General features: G+C 43.9%; 7 protein-coding genes across 7 annotated transcripts in view; 3 read left to right on the top strand and 4 right to left on the bottom strand.

The window, feature by feature from the left end:
- Positions 1-2,968: 2,968 nt before the first annotated feature.
- On the bottom strand, positions 2,969-3,522 carry PHALS_06248 (metalloprotease family; the record flags this gene model as incomplete). The annotated part of the gene is made up of 3 exons (XM_024719500.1): positions 2,969-3,227; positions 3,295-3,393; positions 3,515-3,522. The coding sequence occupies 3 exons, from the start codon at positions 3,520-3,522 to the stop codon at positions 2,969-2,971; spliced, it is 366 nt and encodes a 121-aa protein (XP_024584793.1).
- Positions 3,523-4,525: 1,003 nt separating this feature from the next.
- PHALS_06247 (metalloprotease family) lies at positions 4,526-5,662 on the bottom strand (the record flags this gene model as incomplete). The annotated part of the gene is made up of 1 exon (XM_024719499.1): positions 4,526-5,662. One exon carries the CDS (start codon positions 5,660-5,662, stop codon positions 4,526-4,528), a length of 1,137 nt encoding a protein of 378 aa, XP_024584792.1.
- A 374-nt stretch (positions 5,663-6,036) lies between these two features.
- Positions 6,037-6,505, top strand: PHALS_06246 (uncharacterized protein; the record flags this gene model as incomplete). Its single annotated transcript, XM_024719498.1, has 2 exons — positions 6,037-6,316; positions 6,378-6,505. The coding sequence occupies 2 exons, from the start codon at positions 6,037-6,039 to the stop codon at positions 6,503-6,505; spliced, it is 408 nt and encodes a 135-aa protein (XP_024584791.1).
- Positions 6,506-6,751: 246 nt separating this feature from the next.
- Positions 6,752-8,902, bottom strand: PHALS_06245 (conserved hypothetical protein; the record flags this gene model as incomplete). Its single annotated transcript, XM_024719497.1, has 1 exon — positions 6,752-8,902. The coding sequence occupies one exon, from the start codon at positions 8,900-8,902 to the stop codon at positions 6,752-6,754; it is 2,151 nt and encodes a 716-aa protein (XP_024584790.1).
- A 2,537-nt stretch (positions 8,903-11,439) lies between these two features.
- PHALS_06244 (uncharacterized protein) lies at positions 11,440-11,682 on the top strand (the record flags this gene model as incomplete). Its single annotated transcript, XM_024719496.1, has 2 exons — positions 11,440-11,520; positions 11,599-11,682. The coding sequence occupies 2 exons, from the start codon at positions 11,440-11,442 to the stop codon at positions 11,680-11,682; spliced, it is 165 nt and encodes a 54-aa protein (XP_024584789.1).
- Positions 11,683-18,128: 6,446 nt separating this feature from the next.
- Positions 18,129-18,377, bottom strand: PHALS_06243 (uncharacterized protein; the record flags this gene model as incomplete). Its single annotated transcript, XM_024719495.1, has 2 exons — positions 18,129-18,260; positions 18,324-18,377. 2 exons carry the CDS (start codon positions 18,375-18,377, stop codon positions 18,129-18,131), a joined length of 186 nt encoding a protein of 61 aa, XP_024584788.1.
- Positions 18,378-19,469: 1,092 nt separating this feature from the next.
- PHALS_06242 (Protein containing repeated kelch motifs) overlaps positions 19,470-21,571 on the top strand; it is a gene marked incomplete at both ends in the record, with an annotated part of 2,229 nt that continues 127 nt past the window's right edge. The window contains one exon of the mRNA XM_024719494.1: positions 19,470-21,540. Within this exon, the coding sequence (XP_024584787.1) occupies positions 19,470-21,540 (2,071 nt within the window). The remainder of the gene's footprint in view (positions 21,541-21,571) is intronic.

Here is a 21,571-nt window from a genome sequence, read left to right as displayed (position 1 = left end):
GGACCTGGTGGTTTGAAGGTAAGTTTCCAAGTGAATATATTCTGCGTTTAGCTATGTAGTTATGCAAATGGTTGGGAGTTTATAACTCTTCCTGGTTTACTTAGGTGAAGACTTAACTTGTTTCCAACAAACAAAAGGCCACTGACCATGCTGTCATATATGCTTTTAAGAATAGGCGTCTACGCCGGAAGTATTTGCTGCATTTAGCTCATCATACCATACACAACTAGTCGGTTGCCATTAGCTTTCTGGCGCAGAATGTCGGCGCCAAGTAAGAACAGTTATTCTCTCATCCAGCCCGCTCCGTGCTTTGCACAGGAAAACATCACGCTGTTTCCTTTATTAGGGCCATTGTCGTTTGATGCACATTTTGGTTCCGGGATCATAGTCAATTTTAATGGCGCATGATCTTATCAGTGTTCTCAACGACAGTCTCGTTAATGATCTATGATGATCTCAGCTTTCCGGTTCAATCAGTACTGTTACTTCAGACACAATTATTCAAGATCAATGATAGCCCTTTCCGGAAAGTCTACATCTCTTATCGCTCCGTTTTCGAGAGAAAATTCTTTCTCGTCACTCACCCGTCGGTCTTCACTGCTCCGCCTGAGAAGACACCACACAGTCATGCTGACTCAACAGTGCCGTTTTATCAGCGCCGCCCATCTCAATATCGGACCCTAGCTTTTCGACTCGTATGATTCAGATGCCTTTCATCTCCTCTAGCTAGGCTGCGACGCACAGTCGCGTCACATTCCACTGGCTATAGCATAAAATACTAGCCTGTAGCTGTTAAACCATCTACCAGCAAAATCTGTAGAAGATCATGACGCACCGTTGCTTCTTCTCGTCCCGACTATCAGCACGATCGTTTCTTTTTTTCTTATCCTAAGAACGCGACTTACTGCCGCCTCTGCATTCCAAGCTCTACTTGATCACCGTGCACAACTATTGCTAATAACTCCGTACAATATCCTGCATTGAAGCTATCGTATATTCGTCCTCGCACAATATATAATATTGTTTTGTGGCAGTGGCGGATCAATGCTCCTCCAGAAGAGCTCCACCGGAAAAATAATGCGTGGTACCTAGCTTTATCAGATCCAGTCGATCCATAGCTCATCAGTCCCAGCCATGCTATACCTAGGATGGATTTCTCTTTAATGTAGGACCAGGACGAGACCGCACTTCACGCTGTCAAAGTCATTAATTTTATCCTTAAGATCTGACTTTACTTGCGACTTTTTGAACAATGCTCACCTCGCAAGACGCACAGATATCGTACCTGTATTTGGCATCGTTGTTCCTCGCGAATGTCTTTTATTTTCGACAGTCATGCGTTAATCTCAATTTCTGACGCTTCTAAATCTTTTACGGCTTTGCAACATCCGGGTCAGTGATATCAACAGCCAAAAGCCCAGGTTTTGAGAGCTAGGTTCTAATAATTCAAAGAGAAAGCCATTCTACAAGGGCTGAGCCTCATCGACCGCGACCACTACAAGGTGCATAACGCAATTCTTTCTTAATCGGCCACCCTGCGTCTACTGGGACTAACCTTCTTTCCACCCGAAAGTCGTCAGCTACCGTTGCGCTGGAGATTGACACTTCACATCTTTCACGCAAAATCGAAAGACGCACGCATGATGCAGATGTTTTGTACTCTAACAGATAAATCATCCGCAAGTACCGCGGAGCTGTACAGCAGCAAACCGATATAATTTCACGCCACCGTGGCTACAGCCCGCCGCTTTGGGCGCTCATTGAGCTTTTACTGACAGCCCCCATCAGGTTCTCATGGCACGAACGTTGGCTTTTCATCAATGCGACACCCACTACATCCTCGAGAAAAGTATAGCGGATCCGGAGGTTCTTGATGCGAGCCGCATTCGTTCAAAGACCCTCCGCAAAAATAGTAACCGTCACCTCCTGCGCAAGAAGGTATGACGCTATTGTGACGATAGCTTTATTAACCTCCCGGGAATATCTGCCAGATCTCGACTCCTTTGCCGGGTGGACAAGTAGTTCAAATTTTCCATATACACACAATGTTTTTAGGCGGTGCAAACACTCACGACATCTATCATTCAAATTCTCCCACGCTGATAACGCCTCGTTTACCGATGTACTGCTTTGGCCCGTTCTTGGGTGCGGCTTTCGACGTTTTGTTGCTCTGTTTGAAACAAGGCCAAGTTCATGGTCATCTCAACTTCACATGTCTATTGGGAAAGATTTTTTTGTCCCGGCCGTCAAACGGCTAGATGCTCAACATCAGCGGCCTGGCAGTAGGTGCCACTGGGCGCTCCTGAAGTATCGCTTCCGCGCATTATCAAGACATGTGAGCGTTTCCAGGAGAATGAAATTTGAATCTAGCCCTTGAGTCCTTAATTCTTTGAAGCACCCAAACTAGAGGCACACATAAACTTTCCAGGTATGTCTAGGTGTCCCGGGGTAGTAACTCATGTGTTCTATCATTACAAAGGGTACAGTTCTACTATGCCCAAGTTGTGTGGTTGACTACAAATACTACCAGGCGCAATAAGGTTGTCGTGCATTGAAGCCTCGACTCAACATAACGCATCCTCATAAGCGCACAGAGGTTGATCTCGCACTGCCACGAAATTGCTGTGCACATCTCACAGAAAAAGCTTGGCTCATCGAGTCCGCATTAGCAACTGCAAAGAGGTTAGGCTCATACGCCTTAACTAGGGGCGAGACTTTATTATACGACAAGCGGCTGGCAGCCCATTTAATCCCCGAACCTCTCCTTCCAAATACCAATATTTTAGTGAACTTTCACAATAACACAAAGTTATAATGTAAATTTCGTACATTGCACAATATTGTATTTCGCACAAAAGAAAGGTTCGTAGTACATAAGAGTGTTTTATTCTTTTTGTCCAGATAATGTTTGTTTATCTTGTCAAAAACTAATGATGATAGAAGTACATAAAGAGAAGATACTTACTCGCTATAGGTGGCGTAGACCTACTTTATCATCTCTATCAACTCTTTGTTTCGTTTTCTTCTCATGAGCGCGGTATGCAGACTCCTTGTCAATCATCTGCTGAAAGTTTTGAGTAGGACACGCCACCTTTGAAGCTTCGTCGTCTGCAGGTTCAAAGAGAAAGCAGGAAGCTTTACCGTGCGAGCACGCGACATATGAAAATTCTCCATAGTATTCCATACTACGGTGCCGCAGCGTCACGCCATTGATCTCGCAGTCTTCGCTGTCAAATTTCCCACCATCATTATCCTGTTCAGTTGGATAGCTGGAGGGTGCAGCGTTTTGAGCACTCGCCAATGTTGTTATCGCCAATAGCGTCACTAGTCCGTAACAACTCATCATCTTGTTGTCGTTCCCGCTTAATGTGATAATGCAAAAATGTCAGTATGCTACAAGGATGAATTAAGGTGATTACAAAAATTCGGTTAGGCATCTGCTTTTGTAGTGTATGGTCGTGTCTACCAGATTGGATAGACACATTGCGTACTATACCATGTCAAACGCTTTTACCTTAACATGTGGAGGAGAGCATTTGATAATCTTATCATTGAAAAGATAAACGATGAAAATTACAGTAGAAATAGTACAAAGTATTCTTTAAGCCTCGATTACTATTGTGAAAGATAATTTTTAATAACTATTTTAAAGAGATACTAGCATTGTTGTGTATCTATTATGTGCAGCTAGAGAGAGCAAGACTTCATCGCCTTCAGGTTATTTATTGGTGTACATGCTGCCTGGCGAATGACAAGATGGTGTGCATTGCCTTGAATTTACGCTCGATGTCTTCTGGGTTCTTACAGCGCTTAGAAAATATATTCATTTGTGAAGCAGAAGAAGAGTGCACAGCCCATTTCTTAAGTTTTGAGAAGAACGGATACGATATGGCAGCAATTTGATTGACGACATCACAACTATTTAAAACAATTGTAGATCGTAAAGACGTAGCAAGGATTAGTCAAAGGTAAACGAAATGGTGTACGACATCAGATTTCCGAGCAATAATTATCACAAGTGAAGATGTGGCTTCGCGGGTTCTGCATCATTCATTTGAAGCCACATGTCTAATTTGTGGGATGCGATCGAGAAAGCCAATTCTGTCGCCATTGTAAAGTTGCTATCGATAGTGCCAATCATACAGGAACACACTGTACCTTTCTAGCGTTTAAATGACTAATATCAGCATGCACTTTATTCGATGTATTTGTCTTCGTACCAAACAGCTCCATACTCTCTTTTATCACTTGACGGAGCTTTGAAGAAAGAGGATTGATGAATACGTTAGAAGAATTCAAGTCACTTTTCAAGTGCTGTGATGTCAAACTGAAACTAATGTTTGATATCAAAGCTGCAATGAAAAGAAAGAGCACGACATGCAGTCTACTTAGCTAGTCATCAATCGATACTTTCCATCAAAAATATTCATCGTACGAACAGTAAAGACATCAGCTTGTTCTCGCTGATTAATTAGACTACATGTGATACTCAAATATGAATCACGTGACACAAACCCCATAAACGCTATTCACGCATTTTCGATTTCGACGATGGCCAGGCTGGTGTAGGGTACAATTCATTTAGTGCAGCAATGTCACCTTTACTCAAGTATTTTCGCTGCCCGACCGCCTTGGTAGCTGCCTCATTGCAAACTTCTCTCGTGATCTCAGTACATTGATCGTCATTGAGATTGCAGAACGTCGTGCCTTTCGGAACACAATTCTTCGTGACGGTTTTATCGCAATAAGTTGGTTGGCAAAAGCCGTAAGTCTGTGGATAATGCATGACACTATCGAGATCGTACGGTCCACCAACACTGAGATCTCGAATACTCATTTCTGCCCAGATACTCTGGTCAATTTCTTCCCAAAAAATACCAATTGAACGTTTTGGATGTTGATGTTCGTGGTATAATCCAAGCGAATGACCAATTTCATGCATGGCTGATCCGTACACAGTCTTGAGATCATCGTCCACTTCAAAACAGCGACCAGCCAAATTCATGATCTGTGGTCCTTCCTCTGTAATACCAATGCTCGAATTACAGTCTCGACCAGTAGGTGGATGTTTAAAATCGACCCAATTGGCACACGAATCGCAGAACTTCATCTTCTCTTTCTTGCACGTCGCTGTTGTCACGAATCGAACATTCGTGTTATTCTCGTAGATGCCCATTGCTTTATAAATGTATTCTCTTTCAATTGGTTTAAACGGATAATCGTGATTATATTGGTAGCAAAGTACACCACCATCCCAAATACGAGTTGTAGATACGACAACTAATGAAAGACGACGATCGTCACTTTCGTCTTCATCTTGACTTTGTTGCTTGATTTTCTCCTTCTTTTCACGAAGTGCAGTCTCAAAATCAATTCGTTCTTGCAAGTCGTAAAGAGGACACGCGACTTCCGTTGCGTGGGTGTGTACACGCTCAATAAGGTAGCAACTAGCTTTACCATGTGAACATGCCACGTAAGCATTTTCTCCATAGTATTTCATACTACGATGACGAAGGTGCACACCGTTGACTTGGCAGTTTTTATACTTCATCGTATCTGCTCCATTCGTGACAGTCTCTTGAAAGATATCGCTCTTCTCTTGCTGTGCGAATCCCAATGTTAATGTTACTAGTACGATAAAGCATACTTTGCCCGCGATCATCATTGAAAAAATGTTGCGATCGACGCAACGGGAATACCAGAGTCCACGATTTTACCACTCGCGATTGTAACACGTTCAGTCAGGTATTGTTACTCACTGGACAGTCACTTCATCGATGGTAATCACGTTGAATATTCTATACCTCATATAATAGTGAAACTTGCAAGTAATTCGGTGGACTGAGTGCATAGAGGAGAGCACATGGTGCATCGTTCGACGATACGATTATATCATGACAAATCTTGGAAAACATTTGAAGTTGTGTCCCTACTTCTACAGTATGAAATGTATAGTCAGACTCTGACGCAATTGTACGACTTGTTCATCTGCGCTTTCCAACTATTCCGAAGACACGAAAAACTAATTGTATCGCAATGAAAAATGGAGCGTCAAGTGTGTTCCTTATGGCAGCAATGCTGTTAGCTCTGTGTTGTGCATCACCCATGACCAAGTATACGTTTCCAAAGTGTTTGGATAAGAGTAAGGACTGTTGTAAATACGGCACGGAAATGATGAAGCATCGAGGTTACACGCTCGTCTCGTACGAGAACAATGCCATGTCTGTTACGTGTTCGCATGGCGAGTTGCGCTGTGCGATTGGAAACCCAAATACAATGGCGAGCTACGACGGTTCTAAGAATGTTTCTTGTCCAAGTACGCAATACTTATGATGATGAAAGAATTTATTGGACTAATATTGTCTTTCTTGTACTAGATTTTACATCAATGATGGAGGCACGGTCAGAAATTGAATACATTGAAGGTGTGAAGGAAGATGAACCGAATAAAACCGATGGGGAAGCAGCTACTGGCACTGTAAAACCTGCGACTCTTTCTCGCTAATCTTTCGTGTTGTGTCGAGATGTTTGATATTCGTAGCAATATTGTTGGATTCCAATAAATTGAAATGTCAAGACTAGTTGTAACGAAGTCTATTATCTCATTATGACCTCACGTTTGTATAAAAGCAATGAATCATCCAACGACAAGATGATACGTTTCATGCCTTATTAAATAGCAGAAGCGCACGAGCTGTACAATAGCAGATATAATAGAAATGCCTACCGTCGGGGTTAAAGCAATTTAATCTTAAATCCATTCGTAGACGCGAGTCTGCTGTGGTTGCTCGTCATAGTTTGATATATTCGACGTTCGCTTCGTAGGAGTACTCAAATCATCTAGACCCGTGTGCCAAGACGGCGACACAAGATTATCGTCACCCGCGAACTTTGCTTTTCTCCTTGAAGAAATGCTTGTTGTCGATCCCATACGTGGGCCAGCTGAAGCCGATGCCCAGCCGTGAAATGCGCTTTTATGTGATGAAGAAGATGATGAAGAGTTTAGAAGGAAAGGCGATGAACTGCTTGAGTTGCTCAAGCGTGATCGAGCAATATTATTGTGCATGTGATTCGATCGACGAGGAGGAAAGTTACTCAATCGGGGTTGTTCCTCTTGTTTTGAGGAGGATGGAGCTGGTACTCGCTGTGGAGCTGCACGCTGAATCTCTGTCTTGGAAGTAGAGCTTTCTTGACTACCAGAGCTCTCAGTGCTATCGGAACCGTCACTAGTACTATCGCTAGTGTTTTTAACGTCCAACAAAGTTTCTGACTCGAGAATCTGGTCAGTCATGCTGCCACTTCGGGTGATTTGAACGCGATTGGTGCCCATTTGACTAGCTCGAATAGATCCATCCGTCCCGTCAAAGAATGATGAACGTACTTCTTTGCTCAACTCTTCGTTTAGATCATATGAGCTTCTGCCTTTTTGAAGAAGCGACAACCTCAAATTCTCCTTCCGTACACTTGGTCCTTGATTCGTTTTCTTTCGTACACTAGGTCCTTGACTCATACTGAGTTGGTTCTGAGCAGAATGAGGTCGATGGACTCCTGCAAAGCCGAAGTCAGAATGACTTTCATTACTATGCACTTGACGAATTCCAATGACACTCCTGGCAAGTGGCTTAGTATCATGATCAAACAACATCTCATCGTCTTCAATACGTCGTCTTCTCGCGGATTCTCGCGTCGCAAAGCGTTCATTTGTCCGCTGTTTTGTGTCTTGAAGTGGGTTCACTGAAAGCTCTCCAGCAGCTTCAGCTGTCGCGAATAATATCGAGTCTCGCTGTCTACTATAGCTGCGTCCAATTCGCGTAATGTAATGCAACGTACCACCCAATCCAGACGCGAGAGACGAAAGTTTAGACACACGCGTTCGATTAACTAGATGCTTGTTACGTTGATAGCACAGACCACAGAGTTTCCAGCCTTGAAACGATGTAGTTGATAAACATGAAGAACAAACAAAGATTCCACACACATTACAGAGATGTTTCTTTTTTCGTGAAAAGAAACCAAGTGCACGTTGACAAGTCTGACACTTGCGTTCACGATTCGAGCGTGACGTCAAAATTTTAAATCGAGACGATTTAGTTGACGCAGCGCTGGCAGCGTCACCACTTGTCGCCGCATACTGTTCAACAAGTTGACGATACCGAATCGATAGACTGTAGGCATCATGTAGACTAGAGAAAGCTCCGTAGAATGGATCGGCACATTTCGTGAGTTCAACATCAAGCCAAAGTTGCATCTTGAGTATTCCACGGTGATTCGTTTCAGCTAGTACTAGTAACATGGCGTGAATAGCGCCACGATGTACCTGCAATTGTGCGTGAAGACTATTTGCGCTTCTCATTTCAAATTCTCGTTCAGGTACATCAACAGATCGTAACATTTTAAACACAAATTTGCAATTCGAAACAGGATGAACACCACGTCCAACAGTCTCCATTAAAAGAAATTCTTCAGCATGTCGATCATCAATTAATGAGCGATATTTCACGTGTTTAAGTCCAACGTAGCGATATGGTGTCTCTTTCGTCCTTGGTACAAGTGAGTCAAGTACACAAGCATCTAAGAGTAAATCAGCGCCAAAGAGTTCACTCTCAACACGACGGTAACTGCTCGTATCATCCACATGCAGAGCGTGCATGGCATCATGCAACGTACCAATAACAGCCTGACAGCTAGCAGCCGTTGAACGGCGACGGCCACCACAGTCACGTGTATGTACGTAAGGACTGACATTGATTGGAGGACGTGACGCAGCACGTTCCCAACTCTCCGAAATTGAGGGAGAAGCTATGCGATTAAAGTAGTTGGATTGTAGCACATGTGCGACACAGTTGGCATTTTCCTGTAGCAAAGCTTGTACACTAGCCGCTGCTGCGGACTGGATACGCATGGAAGACAGTAATAATATGAACGTCTCGATGAATGATGTCTCGACCTAAATGAAGACTGCAAATCGCAAGGTATGTGAATCGTCGATCGAGTGGGAGGCAGAATTAAAAGACTGAAGTTCATGTGCCCATTACCGATGGATGCCCTTAAGGAGGTAATATTCCCAAGTGTATTTTCTTACACAGGAAATTTCCAATACATACTTTTGACAGCTGGATTCTATGTAAGGAATATAATAATTTTCTTAATAAACAATATACTAAAAACAAAGCTACATGTTTACGATTCTACCCGGACATATACAAAGATGATAGTATTGCGTTTAAACCATGTGGTAGTAACGAAGGTACGACTCACGGATCGTAAGGACTTCTCGACATGACAACAAGGTTTTGACATTATTGCCCTTTCTTCACTGCCTCATACATAGTGGCTCCTTTACTAATTGACAAGAAGATATTGCAATCACGTCCAATTTCTTCACAGCGGGAAACGAAGTAATTTCTTATGATGGAACGCCGGTCTCTGGTCCTACAAAGACACAAACGCAACGAACAGAAGGTGTCCATCATTTGATTGCTGCTTGAGAGAGAGATCGGGACAAATACTGCTTCCACTTATTAATTAAGCGCGAACTTTCACCTTGTAGGTACAACACTTGATTCAACTGTCTCGACTGTCCGATTGCAATTGTTTGAAAAATACTAAAGCCGCCTATCCGTGTTTGTTCTCGATTCGGTAACTTTCGGTGCGATTTCTATCGTTGCGTGATTGCAATAGTATTGTCCACATTTGATGCGCCAAGTGCTTTCCAAGCCACGTTTACAGTTTTTTCGCATCTAAAGTGAACTTCGATCATTTAGCTTTGACCCTTTCACATTCCTCGTCTCATTCAAGAATCGCTAAGGTCCGCCAAGACGGAAAAGTCTCAATTTTCTATGGTTCATTTCAAACCACAGCCAACCCTTATCGCCTTTTTAAAGAGCTACATCTCGATTTGATCATCAAAGATTTTGACGGTATATCGAGGCTTTAAAGATGTGATCGAGCGAATTTTTGTGTTAACAAGGTTCATAAATACGCGAAGGATTGCTGCTAAGAATTGGGATGTGAAATACTCGCGATTTTTGTCGTGTAAAGTGTGATCTCCTCGCATGACTTGACAGGTAGAAATGGTACAGTCCATGCACATTATCAAACATTGTTCATGACGTCGAGACGATGGAAACATGAGCTGCTTTTTTTAATATTTGAAAGAGATAGTTTGACTATCCTGATTCAAGAAGCTTTTGAGATGTCTACTGGAGTTAGTCAATCACTTGAAGGTTAACTACTACGTTTCTTTGGCCTTTTCTGTAAGGAATAGAGATATTGCTTTTGTCTATTACCATTAGTAAGCATCAAAAAGCGCTGTACTCTTCGCTATATTTGCTGCTGTCGTAGCACTCGTTAACAAATGAAATAAATTTGGCGAGCATCGTATCGTTCTGCAAAATCCTCGCATACTTGAAGTGAGGCGACATCCAGTTGAGAAAGCAGCTCAACAAGCTACAATTCGCACCGAGTGGCGAGTCCAGAGAGACCGAGCAACCTGACACCAACATACAAATCCATCATGTCGCTGGGCTCAAATCTCGCACTACGCCATTCAGCACAACCTGTATAAATCCAAAGAATAGTCTTTTAAAAGCGTCGAGCAACAGACCGTCATGGTGCATGTAATGAAGAGGAACCTCATGTATTGTCTGTTTTGCGAGAACTTCTGGTACATGCTTGGCTCTTAAGTCAGTTTCGCCTTTACTAAAGCCATCGTGCGAGAATATTTACTTGAGAGAAGATTGCCTTGTGTGCCGGTAATCGCTTAATTATCGTACCGCCGGATATATCCGTCACAGACCACAAGAAGACAATGCCTGCTAATTCGTTTAGGCGAACCATCGTTGTCCACCGCGCTGAGCTTGAGAGCTTGTTAGTTTCGTGACTTTCAAATGCCGTGATTGTTGATCAGGTGAAGAGAGTGTGTTGATGATCAGTTGCAAATTTTCCATACCGTAATTTACCATCGAGAACATTCCTGAATCCTTCTTTTGCGACAGCAGTGACGCCACCTTAGAGCGAGAACGACATTTCTATGTGAGAAAAATTCTTAAACCAGCTCATTACCAGCTGTTGGTTTGAAAAACCTGCATTCTTTACAGATAACGATCAGCGATCCTGGCTCTAGTGGGCTGTAGCTTGGTCTGGGACCGGTAGTTACCTAGTTCGATACCCATCGTCCGGAGATAGGTCACTGAAGTGGACGAGCAATCACACATGTGTGGTGTGGCCGCCCTGCCAGCTTAGGTAGGGTGTAAAGAGCCCCTACTGACCAAAACAGCCTCATAGTGTAAAGAGGGGAAAGGTATTCGGTCCTAAAAGCTGCGGATAGATACCAGCACCCCGCGCTAGAGAAAGCTAAATCCTAAAGGTGTGAGCTCCGGTAGCTTAAATCTCTCTACGGGAGGATAGAGGTCGGTCCTAACAAAACAGATATTAAGGATGACGAAATTACTTCAAGGAATAGGAATGTGCAATTGCATTTTGGATAGTGTATTCAAGTGTAACATCAAGAGCGCTGTGGTATGAATACATTATCGAAACTTCCGCCCACTATTTTTTTTCACACAAGAAGTCAATGAAGAGTGATGATAAATTTAGATCTTAGCTCCGATGAATGAAAGAATCATTTGTTTGTGCGGATCATCGATGGAGAATAGAGCTTTGAAAAGCACTGTAATATAGAAAAACAATCGAAGTAATGTCATACCAACAATATCTTGGTAGGTGGGGTCTTAAATCAATCTACATTTCTTAAAAAGTGGGTATACTCCCAACAGATAATGTGTCGTTCGATCTCGTACAAGGGCAAGCGAATCAAAGATGTATGATTATCGTCACTGGATGCACAACTAACCAACTCTTAGCATTAGCGAGGATATTCAAATCCAGCTTTCTCACTAACGATAACTCATAAATGATGACTAGGAGCAAGTATAGTGGGGAAACTCTCAAACTGATTAGTCAAATGGATTCCGGCTATATCGTGATTGAGAAGTGTCCACAGTCTCTCAAGAAGGTTAGCCAAGAGAATAGAAGATGTGTTCCTGTCTCTTTTAATGATAGCGACAACCGACGCGGTTGACAATTCAATCACTTTATCCGTTAGTCTATCGAACGTTAGCTCCTGCGCTGTGATCACAAGAACTAAATTAATTTGCATCTTGACAGCTAGCGTAAGTATCTGAATTGACTGAATCACATCGCACTCTGTCAGGCGACTGACATCAGCGATATGCATGTGGTTAGATAGCGACCAAGTCTGGTAGTCAAATATTCCATTAACGAGCTCAGGAGTCAGATAGATCACCGGCAATGTGTATTGGACCACGTCCCATCATACTTGTGTGTTGAGCATTAAGTGTACTCCCTGTATAGTTGTATATCCTATCAATTCTGTTGTGTCGGGACTGGGGGAGTTATGGAGGTTTGAAGCCTGATGCATAGTATGTTTCGTCTCACAATGCAAGACGTGAGAGCAGGTATACAAATGGCAAGTATGTATACGATTGCAATGTGTAGGTGAAAAGTACAACAGATCATATGTAGCATTTCTGCATTTACATAAGCGTTTCAGACAGCGATTATTATAATATTCATCACAGGACCTACCGACACCATTTTCGTCATCTGGTGGTAACACCGTCGACACACACGAAACGTCCCGTAGAAATAAGGTGAAAAGCTTTCACGGAAACGAAGATGAAAAGCTTGCGTTTTGGTAGCAAGTTATGAACATCGCTTTCACGATGGCTTAATCTCGTGGTTACCGTGTCGCATTTGATTGGCCATCCGAAGGATTGGGCGATGACATGGGAAGTCAATCGCCCAGGTTATTTTGCCACATGGCAAGATTTGAAGAAGGCCATGGAATGGATGTTCCTTTCGCAAAATGTGGTATTCGACAACGAGTGAAATTTTTGTCATGCCGTCAGGACAGCGGCACATTGTACAGAAGCTCCTTGAGCTTCGTGCCAGTATGGCAAGCGAACCACTGTCAGAGGGAGTGAGGGTCACTAGCTAAATGAAGAAACTCACTTATGGTTATCCTACAGAGTCTGACAACTCTGAAAGATGCAGTTATGATTGCAAATCGTGAGGACTATTGACAGTGCCAAGCATGTGGCCAATCATTCAACCTGATGGAAGCAGTGACTGCTGCTACCGGGATCCAGAATCAATGGATATTAGCGCGGTGATTGTCCGTAGGCAGCAAATCCGCTGTTATGAAGGTCAGCAACTTGGTCACATCCGCCGTGATTGTCCACGTGCGAGACGATCCTCTCAATACGGTTCTCGTCGTAATCGTTCCGAGCCACTCGATGCCACTATCGCGAAGTATTCGGGAAACGCCGGAACCCAGTGGCACCCTACTGGGGTAATTATAAGATGGTGGTAGGATCACTCGCGAGCGTTAATGACACGAGTCGGATTGGCCTTCTCGTGGCCACAGCGAGTATAAAGACTTACGGTCGTCTGTTTTCAGTTATGATTGACTCCGGCGCATCGCGCAACTACGCGCGGAAGCAAAATGTTGCTGGAAATGATCTAGTGCTTTTGGATGCACTAGATAGAAGCAATGACTTTGTCTCAGTGAAGCTGGTCACTGGTGCTGTAACAAATTTACACGTACCCTTGTATGAATGGCTGGTCGCACAAGATGGTGCGACCGTAGATAGACGTGTATTGCACAAATTAGTGTAATCACACAGTGATGTGGCTACAAAGTAACATGAATCCACCATGTGGCAGGATTGCTAGTAGTAATGCATATTTCTATATTAATTAGGTTTTGCTATAATAATTAGGTATTATAATATACATTAGGGGGCCTTAGATTTTAGATATTGGCGGTTCTGCCGCAACTAAAACAGTAAAATTCAGTTTCAATTTCGAACAAAAGCGTCCATTTACCTTAATTGAGGCTTTTAGTACTTGGAGGTAGCGGATTGCGATCCGCGATCCGCGACCCTCGTACTGGTTCTTGGAAAGAACGTAAGGTCGGTGACCTTAGCATAGAGCTCTAAGTAAGGAGCTACGGCAACCCCGCTGCAGGTGCGGTAGTCATCGCAAAGAAGATCATGGATGATATTCAACTAAAGATTCAAGACTTCAAGGAGGAAGTAATCACAGTTCTCAGGTTGGACAAACGGAATGACCTGATTATAAGTAGAACCTGGCCTGAGAAGCATGAGCCATGAACCGATTGGCGACGGATAACGAGTGACCACGGGTGGATACTCAGGGAATTGTGATGATAGATCAAATGTTTGCCAGAATCGGTCATTTGAACAAAGTTAAATACGTGGTTGGCATCGTGATATGTCCAACAAAATGAATCTATGAGCCGGTTGTTGCCCCCCTCCAGACAGAAGAATGTCGTCGACATGTGTGTAATGGAAAGTCAAAAGAATCGACTTTGGTTGGATATCCAATACTCCCACTTAAACGGTGGTTGAATCGAATTGCGGGTCAGTAAGTACAACTGATCACAAATGTGATGTTTCCACCAGTCACACACATGTGAATTAATCAACGGATTTTTGTTGATCGCGTACTAATTTTCTGCTCTGGATGCGGTTGAGTCCGCGGATGAGTTTGTCCAGCGCACTACTCCCCATGATGAAACTATAGCATGGGAATATGCTGGTCCACGTTTTGTGGATGAAACGACTGGCTGTGAAGTCACCAACCAGGATGATCTTTTGTCACCGAAGAGCTGGTGCAGCTCGAGAAAATCACTTATGATGACTTCCCACACGACCTCAAGTGTGATGGCATTGCATAGGTCGTGTTGCTACAGTCAGAGGTAGATTCGGCAGAATTACGCTCATGAATAGTTATAAATATGAATGATTCGGTTTTCGGGGAATTTCGAATGTGTGTGAAGTCACACAGAGAATCGGCTGTTTGAAAGTGTCCAAGTGATCCTTATTATTCACTTTTTCTGGAATACAAGGATGGCGTCCTCGGTGCGAAACCGCCCTCTGGTCTTACATTCGAACGTGTAGTTCAGCAAAATTGATCGTGAACCTGGCTCAAAGCATGCAGTGCTTCGACAGTGGCCACTGTCGCGTGAGACAAGTGAGTATACCACTAGGTTAGCATGCTGCTGGGTCGGTAGGGAAGAGCAAGTCATCTCACAACGCACTGACGTTTTGTGTGCGTATACCAATGGTCAATTGTGTATCGTCCACGTCTATAACAAGTTGATAGCATAGACTACTCCCGAGCAAACACCGATTCCGCGTAAAGATGTCATCATCCTCAGTATACCCGGCTATATATAGTTTAGTGTACTTGATCTGGACGATGGATATTGTTAAATCTTGATGGAGGACGTCCCTCAGACGGCTGTAAGTACGCCGTTTAGTATGTTATGGGAATGGATTTGATGCCACAGGGACTATTCAATACCCCAGCAACGTTCAATCAATTGGTCTCCCATCCGTTTCAACCACTACGACGCATCGCGCAAACCTATTCTGACAATAGCTGTGTTCATTCGGAGTACGAAGATGGCAGATCTACCGAAGAAATGCACTTGGAGCACCTCTGTTCGGCGCTAGAATGTATGCGAGCTTTCATTGCAAGCGAATCTTGCACAGTGTAGTTTCGGTGCTAACGAATTACCGGTTCTGGGTTGTTATGTTGGTGAACACGGTGTTCGTGCTGACCCTGAAAAGGTCAGAGTAATCGTAGAGTGACTACTGCCACAAAATCCAAAGAGCTTGAGGCGGTTGTGCATTATTGGGAAAGAACCAATAGACACGAATTTGTCGTATCATTTCAATCGCGACAGCTGAAGCCAGCTGAAAAAAAGTACCCTGCTCTTGACAGGGGGGGTTTTAGCGATGAAAATGCGCTGGTTAAGTTTTGTGCTCACCTCTTAACTTCACCTCCGTTTGCCGTCTACACAGATAAGCTTGCGCTTTGCAGTTTAGTCGTCTCTCTTGTCACTGCAATTTGCTCGCTGGTTGTCATTTATCGCAGAATACAACATCACGGTCACATACAAATCAGGGAAACTGAGCGTGCTGGCAGACGCATCGTCACGTCGTCCTAATTATGAGTGATCTCATATCAACTAAATCGAAAGCGATCTATTCGATATGACACGTCGAGCGTATTTTGGGAATGAGCAGTGTGATTTGATCATAAAGACACTATCATCGAGTGATCGGGAATTTCAATGCAAGCTTTCTGGTCGCTTGAAATCAAGGTTGCATCGTTATGAATGGAAGGATGGTCTCCTTCGCTATGAAGTTGCACGTGACGACGAGCCACAGATTGTGGCCCCCCACAACGATGCTTCGAAGTACAAAATAGTGTACGAGGTGCATGATACGCCGATATCCGGCCATATCTAATGTGGGAATACCTACCAATTTCTGTGGACCCACATGTACAAGTGGATGGCACGATACGTGAAATCATCTTTCAACGCGTGAAGAGCGCGCAACACATGCAAGTTCTGCTACAGAGTCTTCCCGTTTCCACTGACTGTTGTAAGTTAGTTGATCATGACTTTATGTTTGGCTTTCCTGAGGATGCTGATAACCACACTGGGGTGCTCGTCCTTATTAATAGGCCTCGCAACGTTCCGCCTAGCGATTCCATCGATGTCAAAGGTGTTCATTGATCACGTTTTTTATGCAATAACGGGTTGCCAGACGCCACCGTCTCTGATCATGATACTCGATACAGGAGGGCCTTTTAGAAAGAATTGGTCCGAATTGTTGGTACTTGGATATGTACACTCGGAGACCATGGGCAAACTGAACGCACCGACCGAGATGTCGATGATGTGTTGAGAAGTTTCTGTGCGGAAAATCCCGCAGAATGGATTTTGTTATTACCATTTTTTTTTAAATTTTCTATGGACGTTTCGGTTAAGATATTACTGGATTTCCGCCAGTTTCTATGAATGGCTTGCAACAATAGATCCAATTTCCAAATGCACCCCAGCGAGTTTCCAAGACGCCATGCGAAGTCGCGAACTTCGCGAACGTCCTGTCGATTATCCTTCACACGACACCTGGTCGGTCAACTCGATCAACCGCTGGTTAGTCAGAGAGAGAAGCTTCCCCACCTTCGTCAAATGTGGTTCCAAGGTGGACTAAGTCTGTGGACCAGCCACAGAAGAAGCAAAGGGGACGTCCTCTCCAGGCACCTTCCCTCTTCTCGATCGACAAGGTAATCGATACTACCGCGTTATGAACGTGGTAGCGGAGAGGAGTTTCCACGGTCAGAAGGAGCTCTTGATCAATTCTCTGTAGTACCCAGCGAGTGAGAAGACGTGGGAGTCTTGTACTCGTATTCGTCGCGACTGTCCCAGTATCGTTCGCGCGTTCGATACGGATCCGAAGACAGACCCCGCTTAGAAAAGCTGTCCCTTACTCTTCTTCTTCTGTTTTCTTGTCTTGAAACCGACTGATGAAAGAGCACACTTCATGAGTATCCCCGATATCGGAGTGAACTCGTATTGGAGCAGGCTCTGCCTCGCCCGCTGCGGCTGCTTTCGCTGATGATCCGGGCCCTCCTGCCAAGCTATCTCGGCGTTACCGATTATTCCCATCATTGTGAGGCATTGCTGAGGCGACGGCGTCAGTGATTTTAGCCTCGAAACTCATGCCGAAGTCGTGGCTTTAAGTCACCTACGAACGAGACTGCTTTACATCCAGGTTGGAACATGCGTGGTCGCGATGGTAGGGTTTGAGGGTCCATTTGTTGAGCGCTGGATGGGTCCTTAGCCAGCTTGGCAGGTCGATAGCGTAAGCACTTCCTTGGCATAACACTATTCAGAATGGATCGATGGAGCGAGATAATGGCTCTGAGCTTCCCAAGCTTGAAAATATCGTCTCCATGTGATCACATTCACACGACTCATGATGAATGAGTCTAGGGCATTTTTGTACTTGCGCGTCACATTTGCATAATCGATTGTACCAATTTGAGATGCCAAACTCCTCCCCCACTTGCATCGCAGACGCCATCCATCGCACAAAGCGGTACGTGTGGGGATCCTGCGCTGTCAAATGCGCAAATTGAAAGCGCGTATCGCGTATCTTCAACATGTCAGCAGTGGTGCTTGCGCTTTACAAAAGGTGGTTGCAGTTAGATGTTTGTTGCTAACGTTTGCTAATCTCTCGGCAGCAAGAAGATTGCATTCTTTCCTCCTTGGTATGGACGAAATTCATAGCCTGTGACGCGCTCATGGATCCTCCACACCCGTACTCCAATTGACCCTCGCGAAAAAGATGCTGTACTCCACACTCATTACAACCCCCACTCTATCCTCAAATAATGTAAAATGGAATGGTAACCTGTTGAAAGACCCTTTTTGAAGGTGGTAACTGCTGGAGAGGGCCTGCTGTCATACAGACTGTAGACTCCCTACTCTCACTTTTTGTGACGGGTGGGTAAAAGGGGTTTTGGTTTTACACGAATCTCTTGGCTAAAGGTGCAGATTTCGCGACAGATGTCACTCCGACACTTTCCAAGTTGATTAAGTCTACCTCTGTGACAAGAAACTGCAGGTGTCTGCCTATTTATATCCCGCGCAGCCTGCTAACTTGGAGTCTTCCAGCGCAACGCGCTGTTGCTCCGTCAAAGCATACCAGATTTCATCTCCAAATTCAGCTTCTACCTAAGCGGATTTTTTTCGATTCTGTCCTTAGAGAGCTGAAAGTCACCAACTCGTGGTTGAGGCATTCACGAAGATATCTCACAAGCGCATTTCACAGTCGGCTAATGGCTTTAGGCGAGTGATTGTTATTTTCGGCCTTTGTGTCGTTTTGATTCCTTTCTATCAAGACTATACAATCTAGGAGCTTTTTGGGAGTGATTGATTATCTCGTGGGCAGACAATTTAACGGCTCTCATAACACTCTTACCGCCTATTGAGATTCGTCAAACTGGCAAAAAGTGCTAAAGGACTTCGCAATGAGAGTTACCAATGCGCGCACAGAAAGGCCCGTACATGTCCAAGGGATAGAACCAACCGTTACAGTAACTAAGTACTTACATTGCGCTTTGGTTTTACCAGTGTTTTTAGAGAATAGTTCGGTCAAAATCAAAGATATTTTTCTATCTCCACTGATAAACCATATACAATGTATAGACTACGACAAGCAAACACCGACTTTTCCTTTACGGAGACCCATCACTTATTACTTCCAGTACTTTGGTGTTTCTACTCTTTGCTCTATGTGCGAGGGACAACATATGTACACAAAAATATGGTACGCACCCTGGTGTGTTCAACACTTAATTTTTAGCCTTCATTTATTGAATGGACAACACGTAACCCCTGTAAGTGTACTTCTGGTGATCTTCAGCTAAAATTGGTGGAGACCTGATCTTGACCTCGTCATGCTTTTCTTTGCGAAAAGCAAGCCACTTTGATGTGGACCACCCAAAACGATTCTGTAATATAGTACTCTTATTTTATCAAAATACGAGTCAAACTTATGGGTAAGAAAAAAAGCAGCACTGACAAGGTGGCCAAGGCGCACCGACAGGAAGTCAAGAAAGCCAAACAGAGCGCGAAGGGTGCAAAAAAAGATCGCAAGGCTTTAGGTACAGATGAAGGTGACATTGAACTCATATTGCAAGAATTTCGCAAGAAAGATGCCGAGCGGACTCAAGTGATCATCGAGGCAGTGCAACAGCCGACACCTCGAGCAAATTTTACACTCTCTGCACTACCTTCAGGCGACATGTTACTATTTGGTGGTGAGTATTTCGATGGTGACGTTAATGAGTGTTACAATGATGTATTTAAGTGGAATCTGGACGCAAAACAGTTGGACATAACTGATGGAATCGCATTGAACGATGAGACAGAAATGGTTCGAGAGACTGCGTGGAAAAGTATAAGCTCACCAAATACGCCACCGCCACGATGTAGTCATCAGTCAGCAGTATACCGAGAACATTTATACGTTTTTGGAGGGGAATTTGCTACTGCGGACCAATTTCATCACTATCGAGATTTATGGCGATTAAATCTTAAGACTAATGCATGGGAAGAACTTGAAGTGAAAGGGGGACCATCACCTCGAAGTGGACATCGGATGGTGGTCTGGAGGAACTTTTTGGTCGTGTTTGGAGGTTTTTACGAAGCAGCTCGCGAGACCAAGTGGTTTAACGATCTTTATCTTTTTAATCTAGTGGAGCTCAAGTGGCAAAAAATAGTTTATGCTCCCCATCGACAAGTACCGGCTGAACGAAGTGGTTGTCAATTGGCTGTCCATCCATCAAAAGATCTCATATTTCTTTACGGTGGTTATGCAAAAGTTAAGAATGCTGGGGAAAAAGCCGAAGGTAAAGTGTATTCAGATCTCTGGGCTTTGAACTTGACTCCAACATTAAAACGACAATCACCAACATGGGAAAAACTCTCGCGAAAAGGTCAGGCACCAAGTCCACGAAGTGGTGCTGCAGTGACAGTACATAAACAGCGGTTTATTCTATTTGGAGGTGTTTTTGATGAGGAGAAGCGGCGCCATACTATCGAATCCACGTTTTACAACGATCTGTTTGTATATGACATGGATCGAAGACGTTGGTTTGAGTTTAATTTACGTGGGAAGAAGACTGATGGAAAACGTCGACGAAAGAAGAAAGACAAAATGTTGGAAGGTCATGAAAGTGACAGTGAAAAAGAAGAGGTAAAAGACTTTGATGCGATGTTAGAAAAACAGTTTGGGTATGTGGATGACGAGGGAAATATTGTGTACATTGAAGATGCTCATGAGGAAACCAAGGAAGATGAAGAGAAAGATGAGTGCCAACACTTTGACCAATCATTTGTAAGTGAAGCTGAAGAGAAAAAAGAGGAGGAAGAAGAATTCATTGTGGGGGAGGAGAGCAAAATGGTCGATGAGTTGAATATTCCAGCCCCATGTCCACGCATAAATCCAGCTCTGATGATCCGCGGGAGTACACTTTACGTTTATGGTGGTGTTGTTGAAGATGGTGATCGAGAAATTACTTTGGATGATTGTTGGTCTTTGGATCTAAAGCGACTTGATGAGTGGAAAAAGGTGCTGCCTGGCACAATGTCGCTGCAGATTTGGAAAGGTGAAGTAAGCGAGACTGAGGAATCTTCTGATGATGACGATGATGACGAAGATGAAGTTAGTGAAGATGAAGAGAATGAAGAGAATGAAGAGTTTTGTGAAGAAAAGGAGAAGACAAAAGCAGTGGAACGAGCGATGGCTATATTGAACAAAGATGAAGACGATGACGGAAAATTGAAGAAAAGGTCAAAGAGTAAGCAAGTCAAGACGAAGGAAAGCCACCGTAAGTCTCTTCGTGCAGAGATGGAAAAGTTGCAGGAGCAATTGGGTCTGGACGATATTGCTCGAACACCACAGATGGGTGAAAATCTGCGCGACTTCTTTGCGCGTACTAACGTGACATGGGCTACAGAAGTGATGAAGCGTCCGAGTACCGTGGAGCATGAACTGAATGCGAAAGAGATTAAACGGGAAGGATTTCTGCTTGCCGAAACTCGTTATAAGGAGCTGCTGCCAGGTATGAGTGATATAATGCCTTCGACATCTTA

Source organism: Plasmopara halstedii (assembly GCF_900000015.1).
Source record: "Plasmopara halstedii genome assembly, contig: Scaffold_2956, whole genome shotgun sequence".
In the NCBI taxonomy this organism is placed as follows: domain Eukaryota; phylum Oomycota; class Peronosporomycetes; order Peronosporales; family Peronosporaceae; genus Plasmopara; species Plasmopara halstedii.
The sequence above is the reverse complement of the archived record's forward strand: the minus strand, read 5'-3'. Positions and strand labels throughout refer to the sequence as shown.